Source organism: Alosa alosa, chromosome 6 (genome assembly GCF_017589495.1).
Source record: "Alosa alosa isolate M-15738 ecotype Scorff River chromosome 6, AALO_Geno_1.1, whole genome shotgun sequence".
Classification (NCBI taxonomy): domain Eukaryota; kingdom Metazoa; phylum Chordata; class Actinopteri; order Clupeiformes; family Clupeidae; genus Alosa; species Alosa alosa.
Genome location: NC_063194.1, coordinates 19,484,182 through 19,497,267, shown reverse-complemented (window position 1 = coordinate 19,497,267; position 13,086 = coordinate 19,484,182). Strand labels below are relative to the sequence as shown.

General features: G+C 44.0%; 1 protein-coding gene across 1 annotated transcript; it reads left to right on the top strand.

Moving 5' to 3' along the window:
* The first annotated feature begins 302 nt into the window (after positions 1 to 302).
* Positions 303 to 13,086, top strand: tlcd4b (TLC domain containing 4b). Its single transcript, XM_048245748.1, has 7 exons — positions 303 to 654; positions 3,354 to 3,512; positions 4,699 to 4,788; positions 8,579 to 8,637; positions 8,738 to 8,832; positions 9,073 to 9,146; positions 9,389 to 13,086. The coding sequence occupies exons 2-7, from the start codon at positions 3,367 to 3,369 to the stop codon at positions 9,729 to 9,731; spliced, it is 807 nt and encodes a 268-aa protein (XP_048101705.1). The 5' UTR covers positions 303 to 654; positions 3,354 to 3,366; the 3' UTR covers positions 9,732 to 13,086.

Here is a 13,086-nt window from a genome sequence, read left to right as displayed (position 1 = left end):
GTTATTTAACAAACCGCGATTTCAGGTCTGACTAGTTGCACAACATAATGGAATGTAGACGAGCCTGGATCATCTCATTCACTTAAGAAGTCAGCATGATCTCCACACAGTCGAAGAGAGTGGTCCAATTATCTTTACAACAACAATTCGAGATTATTTTGAACAAAATTATCAAGTGTTTATAGATTGCTCATTGTGGGCCTCAGCTCTGTTCCTATTCTTTTGCTTGCTTGCCCATACATAACGGACTGTTCCACTTCACACTTCGGCCTTTTTGTTGGAAGAAGGTGTGGCTTAAAGGAGGGGTGTGCGTCTGAGGCGTGGCGATTAGCCTGGTTGTTAGCGTCACTGGTTAGTGGAAGCTGTCAATACCCAAATAAAACGGGTTAGAAATTTCATACAGTATGGTTTTCGAACTGATTTAAAGCTGCTAACTCGGAGTAAGTCACCATCATTTTACTGGAAGTCAATTAACAACCTCCTTATGGTTTTTTCAACGTAACAGAGCCAAACAGTGTAGTCCCTGTAAAGTCTGCTAGTGGGTTGCTGCTTGTTAGCATACTTGCTAGCGAAGTTCATAAAGTAACTGAAGAAGAAGACGGCAGCAGAACAGAGGCAAGAGCTGCTCACAGTGACTTATGCGACTGCTATTAGGTAAGCAACAATCATCTGCCTCTCCAGTACAATGTTTTGCGGTATTCGAATGGAAGCAAGTAACGTTAACCGCTAGCCTTTGTGATTCCCATAACCACTGTTATGAATCTTGTGACCGCAATATGACTGTGTGGCTGTATATTGAGAAGTAGCGTTGGCACTTTGTGAGGTTAGTTTGGTCGCTGACGTCCTCACAATAGGCACGGAATCCTATCTCTTACACAGTCTTCTGCGACTCGTATAGTGAGCATACATTATTGTAACCATGAGCCCTAGAGCAAAAAGACTTGGATTTCATCAAACTGGCTGTCGAAAACCGTCTGCATTATCACGCGCTCCCGAAAACAAGGGAGGCCAACCAGTCTATGTGCAGTAGGCTACTAACGTTGCCATTGGTCTGGTCCCTGCCCTCGTATTGTTGTAAGACTTGGATCCTGACCTCCCTGTTGTGACTACGTTTTCTACATTTATATAAGGGTCTTAACGTTACAAGTGTCTCAAAATGATAACAGTCTGTGCTTTGCAGGAAAGCAGGAATAATGCTAGTTCTAATACCCAAAGGACTGTCATTATGGGGAATGAGTAAGCAACTTTAAATTAGAGAAACCGTCAGCCTTCAACTGTTATGTACATTTTGGAACGGGGTCTAACTTATGCGTGTCATAGCTAGCTGACTGCACACGAAGAACAGCCCGTCTTGAGGAAGCACTCTGAAACTTTCGAAATTGCCGTCTTCAGCAAATAAAAACCAGCACGAGTTACATGTTTTTTTCATTGTGTAGGCTATGCTATGTTTATAGTGTCATTTTAAGAGATTATGCCAGTGAAGTGGAATTATATGGTTTTAATACTGCAGCCTGCCTACAAGTAGGTCAATGGAACTGTCAAGATGCGTCCAATTCCTGAAATTCGTCCAGCGCGGAACTGCCTATCTAAATTTGGGGGGAATTAGAAATGGATAGTGTCAGAATGGAGGCGTTGTATCACTCTCTGGAGATAACAATTTGGCTACAAAGATGACTTTGAATAATCGGCTAATGTTACATAGCCATATGACCTGGTGAAGGAGACAAGTTTGCTGAGATTTTGTACTTATGGTAATGGTAGATTTGGTACTTCTCTAATGGTAGCTTGGAAGCAGTATGTAGTCATGACAGAGGGGTTTAAGGGGTATAAATAGCTGTACTGTATAGTTGTTACTCTGGGACAAAGGTTACACTGAAATGATTAAGGGAAGAATGACGTTGCTTTGTCTCCACTGCCAGTCATTTAATCGGTGATCCCCTCTTTAATCAATTGTGCCATTGTTTCACACAGTTAGTCCTTAGCTAAATAATGATTTTGAAATCCAGTGTAAGGAGAACAGGCTGTTGCTCCATAGGTATGCTAAGCCAGTATTGCGCAGCCTGAGTCGACGTAGACCCCTAGTCAGGACCCCAAGACAAGTCTGAAAGTGGACACAAGTCTCCATGGCCAGTGTTTTGAAATGTGACACAGGAAGCATACCCCAGCAGGGGTGACTCAGAATCCCTCCTGAACCTGAGTCATGTACAACAACATGGAAGATGGCAGCTTCTTGGTCAGTGAGGTATGGAAGCTGATTTTGCTGACATGACAGAATGCAGCCACAGTTGGTTTTGATGTCTCAAACATCACCTCTTATATTCAGCAGTCATTTTCACTCTGGTGGTAGGAATGCTGTTGTTGTTATTTTTGTTGTGGTGGTAGACACATGGGGGTATAACACAGCTCAGGCCTGCGTGTCATTGCCACACCAGGGGAGAGCATGTGGTCGAGCATTTACCCCTTTGTCATGAGGTGGCAAAAATACACACTATACTGTTGCACACGCACTCTTCAGACAAACAACAGCACATCCCGAACACTTCCCATATATCTGTCCATAACTAATTATTTCTCCCTCTCGCTCTCTCTCACACCCACTCACAAACTGGCCTCGAGTCCCTCTCGCCTTTTCTTCCATCCTTCTCTCTTTCTACTGCTGCTGTATTGCACAGCCTCTCACTCACTAAATCCCCATAATTACAGACCTTTTTTTGATTTAGGCAAGAAATACTGTGTAATCCTCTTTCCAACTATTTTCTGTGAATGCTTCTCTTCCTTTCATGGCTTTTCTACACCCAAGTCCCTAAGCCCAGAAAAACAACACTGGCTTTTTTTTCCCGTTGCTCTGAGCATTGTATCATAATACAATATTCCTTTACCTGAGGTGAAGAACTACACACGTTTTTAAAGAGTCTAACACAGTAGCTTAGTTTTGGGTTGCGCTGGAGAAAGACTGTAGAGCGGACATATCCAGGCTCACCACAGTGTTACAGTAAGGAATACAGAAGGTCTGTGGGACCTCTCCTGTCCATGGAGAAGCCTTAGGTGTTGCTAAGATTCTGTGTTTCTTGTAGTACCCTGTCTGTAGTGTAGGTAATCTGTATACACACTAAATATTGCTCCATGTGCACTGTAATGAATCCGAGATCTCGACCATGCCCTGTGTTTGCTTTGTATGTCGTGCCACCGCCACAATGATAACTCACGCCCCTCTCCCTCTCTCTCTCTCTCTGTCTATCCTTCTTTCTCTCTCTCTCTCTCTCTCTCTCTCTCTCTCTCTCTCTCTCTCTCTCTCTCCCTTGCTCATACACTTGCCGTGGCTGTCACTCTTGCTCTCTCTTTCTGTCCCCTAGTGTCGGGTGAGAGATGGAGATGAGAGAGTTAACGGTGATGGCTGGGAGCTTTGTGGGCTTCCAGCTGCTGTACTCCGTGGTGAGTCCTCTCCTCTCATCGGTGCTCACCAAAGGCTACGGACGACTCCCACCCACCAAACTCAACGAGTGGAACTCCAGGTAAAAAACTGCACTGGTCCAGCTCCTAACAAAACAACACACACACACACACATACCAACACAGGGTATGTAATCCATCCAGTCCATCCATATGAAATCCACATTTAACTCCAACCCTCCAGATTAATCCACAACTATTTTGGGTCTTGCACTGCGTACTCTGTAGGCCCTCCAGAGTTGTCGAATAATTTTGATGAGCTTTGGCTCAAGGGTCATTGCTCTGGTGTTGCGAAACGACCCCCACTAGTACAGTCCATCCCATATCTGCCCAGTGACATCAGTGCTCTTGACTTCTAGTAACCCTCTCCACCTCACTCTCCTGCACAGCTATTTGCACAGATAATCAGGGTCTATCTTCAAAGTGGGTGAAAGTGGCCTTCAATGGTAAGTGATGGACTGTGACTGAAGTCTGTGTGTGCAAACCTGCCATGCACCTGTTATGTAACAGCTATATGAACCGCTACTGCTAAGTTGGAAATGGCTTCTGCAGATGTTGGCCGATTCAAAACTCTAATCTGATATAGCTGGCAAGTTGCCAGCTAGATTAAGTGTTGACTTTTGGCAGTTTGATCAGGTTGATGTCATCAACACCTGGTTTGTTTATTTTATGTTAAGTAAAGCTACTGTAACCTTGTCTCTCCAAATAGTACAGCAATAATCATAAGCTACATAAATAATATGGGCATTGCTGATGCCTACCCATACCCTGATACACGTGTATAATGTGGTGGAAACTGTAAAGTTAGCAGAAGGTAGTGTTGCTGTTAGGTGCTAGGCTGTCTGCCAAGTAAGAGATTGTGGCGTATGTGTGAGTGTGTGTCTGACAGACACAGATCATTTGAGGCCATACTTCTGCTTCTGATGATAAAGTGTTTGAAAGGTTCAACTTCCTTAGACAGACTACCATGACTCAAATTCATATGCAGCAAGACATGCCCTCCCTAGTTAATCCTTTGCATTTACTTAAGCAGAGTAGCAATGTGGAATTCTGTGATTTGATAACAATGAACACCAATGCAAATACATCAGTTCCTGTTGTTTACTAATGTCAGACAATTCACTACCCCCTTCTCTCTCTCTCACTCACTCACACACACACACACACACACACACACACACACACACAGACACAGATGGCAAGCACAGGCACAGGAATTGATGGACCTCTTTCTGTTTTTGTCCTCAGGACGGTGTCCACAGTCCATGCCCTTATTGTGGGTCTGTTCTGCCTCTATATCCTGCGCTATGATGATGCTGTTAATGCAGACCCCGTTTGGTAAGAACCCTGCATCCCACATCTCAAATCTCTTTTTCCAAGAGAAGTCATCTTCCCTGTGCAAGTCATCATGATGTCTACACATCCTTCAGCCTGAAATGTCTTGTCTCATTGGGAACATTTTGAAGATTTCCCTTTTCAATGTTTCTTGTCTGTCTTTTTTTCTCTCTCTTTTTTTTGACTGCTGCCTTTCCAATCTGCATCTCTGATTCCTGCACAAAAAGACTGGTAACTCCCTCCCTCATGTCTTTTTCCCTGTTCTTTCTCCCTCCCTCCCTCCCTCCATTCTCCTCATCCTTTCATTTTTCCAGAGCTCTTGACTAGCATGTGCTTAGTGAGAAGCCAGTCAATATATCTTTTTATATCCCCTACTCTCCAGTCTCATTGGCCTTCTTTAGTGGTCAAGGCTGCTCTGTCATCTTCTTACTTTTGTCTGTCTTTGTATCTGTCCCTTTCTCTTTCTCTCTTTCTTTCTTTCTTTCTTTCTTTCTCTCTCTCCCTCTCCCTGTCTGTCGGTATATTAGACTCCCTGTCTCCCTATGTTTCTTTTCCTCTCTCACCCTCTGATCAGATAGGGCTTGGTTCTGCCAACAAGGCCGCTTTTCATTGGAAACAGTCACCCAGTCTCTAGGGAAACACACACACACACTCACTCTATCTCTCACTTGCACACACATTCTATCTCTTTCCTCACACACGCACACACACAAATGTGCACACACAGGCACATTCTCACTGGCACACTCACACTCCCAGCTCCCCACATCTGATCAGTTCCTCAGAGCCATTGTCCCTCTGTCTCCCTGGGCCAGTGTTGCTGATGAAGCGAGAAGGGGACTGAAAGAAGGAAAGATGGAGGCAGCGTCAGGGGGTGGAGGGATTGGGGGCACCGGTGCTGGTGGGGGGGGACTACTCCCTTTCTCTTTTAAATTCTCCCCCCTCCTCCTCCATGTCCACCAGGCTTGTCTAGCAGCAGCCTTTGTCAGCTGCCCTTACTTGCCTTTTCTCTTTTCTGTCTCTGAGTCTCTAGTCCCCCCTCTCGTTCACTCCTCACAGGCTGTTCTCACTGTCTGTCTGTTGTATTGTCTGTTTGTCTGTGCTTGTCCGTCTGTCTCCCATTGCCATACGTGTTACTCATTCTCATTCAGCCACAATTAGGGCGAAACAAACTAGAAATGTGCAACATGAAATAATTCGGTGGACAGAACAAATTATATCCTATGCAAATAATTTATAAAAGTAATTTGTTTTGTATTTATAACTTTCTCACATGCTGTCATTCAACTTAATGGACTGCTCAAAATTACCACACAGTCACACATTCTGTCTCTCAATCTTTGTGCTGTGTTTTCTGTGCTATTTCTTTCACATGGTTTGTCCCACCTCCTTTTTCTCTTTCTGTTCCCTTCATTAGCAGAACTGCTACTCTTCCGTGTTTCTTCAGGAGCAGCTAGCTTAGAGGTTTTTTTTTTTCCCTGCTATAGTTTTCTACTCTGAAACTAGGGCTGCACAATTATCGCATCGCCAATCACAATATGAGCCAACGCAATTATCTAATCGCAAAAGCTAATTTAATTTAAAGCTCCGTTAATTTTGTCACATTTAGGACTTTAATAAAAAAAAAATGTCATCATCCTTTATTAGTGCCCCTGAGTGGTGAGCTTCACAGTCAATCAGGAGTGCTGATTACCACGCATAGGGCACGCTCACCAATCAGGAGCGGCACAACTTGGAGACATTTGGAATATTGAACTCAATTCATCGACATTCAGAAATCATATCGTATCAAATCACAATCGCAAGTAAATCAGTAAAACAAATCACAATTAGATCATTGCCCCAAATCATACAGCCCTAACTAAAATACTAATATTTTGGGGTTTTTTTTCCCCAATCTGACAGCAATGCCATATCAAAAATACTGTAGCCACTCATACTACTAGATCACTCATCGGTGCATGTTTTTCCAGTGGTCCTTTGCCCTCCTGTAATCTCACATGTTTCAACCGATTCATGATGGTTCAACTGCAGTCTGAAGTAACCAGATAAGTTTATCTTGAGCAGGCCATATGAGGTTTTAACAAAATTAAAAGACACTCATGCATCACTCTGAGATTTTGTAAAGGTCTTATCTCAGTTGGGTGTGTCAAACTTCAGTGTGTGCATGTGTTCTAGAAAGTATTTGGTAATAGTGATCTCTGCACCCACAGCCAATGTGAAATAGATTTACGGTCATCGTTTCTATTTTTTAGTATTCGGGTGGAATTCAGGGTGTTGACGGCAGGGCGTAGGGCCCTAATAATATCAGGATCTGAGATTTCCTCCCCCATTTGGAACTGAGCTGCACAAATGCCGATTATATCCGGGTAGCTATTTCCCTACACTAATAAAAGCCATGTCCGCAGTCCTAATAATATGATCTGCATGGGTGCTAATTTGATTCAGTTCTGGCTCCCCAAAGGCTTCAAGTTTCAGCACTAACAGAAACCGTTCTACTGACTGAACTGGTAGATAGGTAAGCAGATGGGTGTTGGTACAGTATGTCCATCAGGTCAGCTGAGTTTCTCAGTAGACAAAGTTCATGTTGGAAAGGTTGCGAAATGTCAACACTGTATCATGCGATGAATGGACATTGATTTAGCAGTGTGTGTGTGTGTGTGTGTGTGTGTGTTTTGTTTTTGTGTGTGTATGAGGACAACACATTTTATCTGAAGCAGGCGTGTGCTTGTGTGCACACTTGTGCATTACAACGACCCCAGCTGTAGAGCAGCTTGTGTTTTTGTTTGAAGGTGTATCGTGCCTATGAGGGATGCTGAGGGTGCACGTCAGAGTGCAAGAGTGCATTGAGGTGCAGCGTTTCACTTGGCCCTGGCTCAGACACACTCCCCCGATGCAGCGCCACTGGACACCTGCGACCGGGTCGCTATCCGTTACAGGATCACTTTACCACATCGAAAAGGGTCACACGTGCACGAGGACACTGTCCCATACACACCTGTACACACACACAGACACATCTACACAAAACATGCTAAAGGAGACAGTGGCTCGTGCTGCACGTGTTCAGGTGGTTTGTAATTGATACAGTGCACCTTGAGGTCTATAGGGGAACAATTCGATTTGATTAGTTCCCTTGCCATTCCTGTCCCATCTGTAGTATATAGTTCCATACATCAGAATCCCTTGTATGGTCTGTTAGACTTAAACAGACATCCTTTCCCCCTACATCCGCTTGTATAGTAAGCCTCCTTCTGCTCTGTTTATCATGGCATGTTATAGCTAGAGAATCAAGCTCATGGTTTACTTGATTTCCATTTGAACGGTCTGCTTTGGGGTAAAATACCAGTTTTAACCATTGCAGATAATCTAGTTCAGCAGTCAGCCTACAGCCTGAAAACAGGATTAGCCTGTGCTGCATCCTGGTCACAGTAGCTAATGGCAAACAAGGAGAGCAGCTACCTCACTTGGTAGAAAGGAACAATACCCTCAAACCAAACACGCTCTCTACACCCTGCCCACACAAAGGCGTTTTCAAAAAACTGTGTCATTCAAACAATGTGTCTGGATAGCTGGTAAGTAGTAGGGTGCATTGTAGACATGGTATGAAAAATGTCAGACGGTGGCATCCCTGCTGAGACAATACCTTGACTATAGTGAACTTTGTTTATTCTTAAGTATAAAATGCCTCATTAGCTATATGGGGCTAGGTTCCCGTGCAGGCATGTAATGTCACAAATTATATTTCATGAACGTAATGGGTTTTGTTGGTTTGTTTTTAATCACCTTGTAGGGGAGACCCCAATCTGGTCAAACTTAATGTGGCCATAACATGTGGCTACCTACTCTACGGTGAGACTGAACCCTTCTCTGTGCCTGTCTTTAATCATTTTAAAATGTTAAAGACACGGGGCTGATGTTTTGTGTACTCCTGCTTTCGCTCCTCCTCCAGACCTTGTGCTGCTGGCCTGTAACTGGAGCACTATGGGAGACAGCTTTTTCGTCTGCCACCACTTGGCGGCACTCTATGCATATGGCTTTGTCCTGGTAAGTCCTGTTCATGTAGAGAACTGTAATGTTGTTGAATGCTCTTTCATTTGGAGTAAATGGATTTTCAGTGGATATGGTTATGCAATGATATTAATGAATTGTATGTTTTGCAAGAAATATTCGTTTTTTGTTATGTCAGCTTAATCTATTATTGCAACAACTCTGTGTGTAGGAGGATGTGGTTTCTGTTTGTTCCTTTATCTATTTTACCGATGCTTCTTTCTCTTCCTTTTGCAGTCTCGTGGTGTGCTGCCATATTTTGCCAACTTCCGTCTCATTTCAGAGCTGTCCACCCCATTTGTTAATCAGAGGTATGCATCACACAAGTTGTATTAACCATTATCTGAAGTATTAGATTAATGTTAACATAGATTAATCTCAAGCAGTTTGATGTCTAGATTATACCAATGCATACATGAGGGAAATAACATTTCTCTGTTGCATAATAGATAGACAATTCTTTATCTTAACACCTAGCTTTCTTATTTGTTCCTTTTCTTTTCTGTGTGTGTGTGTGTGTGTGTGTGTGTGTGTGCGCGTTACCTCCATGCAGATGGTTCTACGAGATTCTCCACTACCCACGCTCCGACAGGCTGGTGGTGGCCAACGGTGTGGCGATGACTGTGGTGTTCTTCCTGGTGCGCATCGCCGTCATGCCCTCCTACTGGGAGAGCGTCTTCGCCACGTTCGGCACACCGGCCTTCGAACGGCTGGGCCTGGCTGCCCAGGTGGCCTGGATCACCTCCTGCATCTGCCTGGACGTGCTCAACACCGTCTGGATGTACAAGATCACCCGCGGCTGCTACCGCGTGCTGACCGGCGCTCGGAAGAGCAAGGCCAAGGCCAGCAATGGGGATGGGGGCAAGCAGGCCCACATGAACAACCACACAGACTAAAAAACCTGACTAATAGGGGGGTGAGCGAGTGCTTTGGGCGGACCAGGTCGAACTGGTCCAGAGGAGAGAGAGGTGATGAAGAGGACCTGCACAAAGTTTTTCTTTGCATCAAACAGTTCCAGTGATTATCAGAGATTATCACAGCTGCCCCATGGAAGCACATCTCGGACTTCTTGTCGTTGAGTAGTGTTTGACTAGCATCGAGGTGTCAACGCCAACACCAGCTGGTGTTGAGGGTAGAAATACACACCAACAGATGATATTTCCTATGATCCAGTAGAGGTTTATTTTGAATCTTGTTAGAAAGTACATGTCATTTTAAAAAAGCACAAATGTCTTTGTCCCCTTTGAAGCCTGAACTAAAGCCCAGTTCACCAACCCAAGTGCCTGCACTGCACGCAAGACAGAATTCCCAGCCTTAATCATGGTGATCACCACCACCACCACACATCTTCCTTCAACACCTGCTCCTCCCTCCACCCGTTCCTTTATCTAACCGTCATAACATCTTTCTGTTTACTCTACCATCTAAACCATACTGCAGTTTGGGGACGTCCGTCCACATAGACAGTCACTCACATACATAAACTTACACACACAAACACACACCACTGTGCCTCTTGATCTGGTAGTCTCCAAACGAACCAGTGCCTGCTGCTGGGTCAGCAGTCAGAGTCAAGCCAAGGAAGATCACCAGCTCTCCTGAAGCCTTCTAAGGTTCCACCTTTTCCACCTGTCTTTACCTACTTAAATCCTGAACACACCAGGCGGGTGCGGCCTGACATGGATGTTCAGCCTCTCCGTGATGTGGCTGAAGGCTGGAATAGGTTCCACAGAGTTGGTCTCGATCTCTAGAATTCTCCCCTCAGTTTCCCTAAACACCCAATCAAAATCCCAGTTCTTTTTATTCACACTCAGCAGACATGATGAAGTGATCAAAACAGTGACTCGTCTTAACCCATGTAACACACTCACCACCATCCGCGCAAAAGGTTGAATCCATCCATTTCTGATGCCAACACCGCACTACCTCTGACTCCATCCCATCTTACAAAACCAACCAACCAGAACACAAACCTCCGTCACAGTATTCCAAGCATTCTCCCAGAGTCCTGTGGTCCTGAGCTCCGATGCTTTGACTGGCCTCAGAGCAGTCTCATCTGGACCTCCCTTCCTGCTCTGAAAAGCACAAGCAAGACCAGCTCACCACATTCTCAGGCTCCTCTGGCCCATGGTCTCTAGGTGCATGTACAGTTTCCCTCCGCTGCAGAGGTTCTGCTTCTCAGCGGTATTTTAAGAGTATGTGTATGTGTACTCACGTTTTTTTCGGCGCTTTTGGGCTGTGTGTGTGTGTGTGTGAGAGGGAGTGTGTGTGTGTGTGAGAGGGAGTGTGTGAGAACGAGAGAGAGAGTGTGTTTGTGTGTGTGTGATTGATTGTGTGTTTGGAGTCTGTGCCTTTTTTCAGCCACATGGTGCTTTTCACTTCCAAACTGAGGGGGTGTCCTCCTTACTCTGGTACAAAATGATGTCATGGATTCCAGGTTGAGCGTGCAACAGGGGGACGCAAGGACCCTGAGGGAGGGAGTGCCGTGTGGTGCCAGCAACTGACTCATTGGACTCAGCTGGACTCTGAGCTGGCCTTTGCTAAACCTTCACAATCTAAATCCAGTCACAAACTACAGTATGTTTCAGAAAGCACTGATTTTTTGTTTTTGTTTTGTTTGTTTGTTTATCCATGCAGATGGGTGTGAGTCGAGCAGGGCGTTAGAGGATGCCTGCTGTGGGAGGGGGCACCTCTATAGTCCTCTCAGAGGTCCGAATGTGGCATTTGAGGTATGCTGCTGCTCAAGGTTGACATGTCTCCATATGTATCTCTCTTGTCGTGCACTATTTGGTTCTCTACTCCAGCCAAGTATTATACTGTATCGATGCCCCTCACCTGTCATTTTTGAGCCAGTATTTTGTTTTCTGTTTCATAACACATCAGGTCTAGCTCCAGTGAGTGTTGTAGTTGTTGATGTAGGGCATATGTCTGGTTGTGGGTGGCTATTAAGATGACAAAGGTTTGGAAGATTTTGTTCTTGTTTTCTTTTTGAAGAACAGCTATATTGCTGCACCTCTTCTCCCAAGCATGGTAGTGATTAAAGCTGTGAACTGATATGAGATGACTATAATTTGTAAACATCTCAGTGATGGGATGAGAGATTTGTAATTTGTGACTTTCTATATTGACAAAGATTGTTTGTGGTGGTTGTGGTGAGCTGCATGATTTTGGAGCTTGCTGTTAAGTCCTGAGCATTTGGTCTTTGTCTGCGGTACATTCTCTAAACTGGATTTGCACAAATGAGATGGTTCATGGTATGAGCTCCAACATGGTGTTTTGGAGCTGGTTAGAGAGTATCTGTCATGTTAATAAGGTTGCATCTTCCCATTTATTCTGAGTGAATAGAGACCTTTTTACAGTTACATGGAGAAAAAAAAAAACACTAATTCTCAAACATTTTACTGGGATATTCGGCACTGTAACGATCGAAGCCCTCCATTTTATGTCACCTTGGATTTTATTGAGAAAAAAAAGGTTTTGAGGTGAATGAAATGGTTGAGGACCTTATAATATATCTGTACTCTGTGATGCGAAGTGTTGAGCAATGAACGAAGACCATAACAAATTTAAGAGCACACATTGCTCAGACGATCAGATGAAATTCAGGTAGGCAAAGTGCTAATAAGTTTAGCATTATGATATTTTTGTGTAAAACTGCTCCTTAGCTTTAACACAGGAGTGGTGTATCAACAATACAATTATTTGTAGATTTTCTGCAAGCAGAGAACGTCATTGTATGTCATGCAGTCTTAGATTGCACTGTGCTGTATCAGTGTTAAAAATATAATGTAAGTCAAATGAACGGCCCACTTTTTTCAACCGATCTGTCAGGCCGTCCTATCATTCAGACATCAGTAGAGACTATTGTAAAGGGCCAGAAGAGTAACTTGCTGTAGTGACTAGGCCTTAAAAGGAGAATACCAGCAATAATAATAATAATTAATGATTAGAATGGTGAAGACAATGTTGATGAAGTTGACAACAGAGATAAACCAAATGTTGGAAATCTGTAGCTGAAATGACCTAGAAGTGCGGAATCTTCATTTGTTTTAATGCAATGCGGATGTTCTTTTTTTTTTCTGGCCGTTTTTAATGTGAAATGTATACTCTACACCAGTTTGTTGGTGTCCACTCTCACCACTCTGTGAAATAGACGTTTGTCTATGACCACTACTAATGATGTAAAGGTAGCGATCAGAGTTGGAGATCTACTTGAAAGTGTTGCTGTTCAATAAATTGGAGAACAGAGAA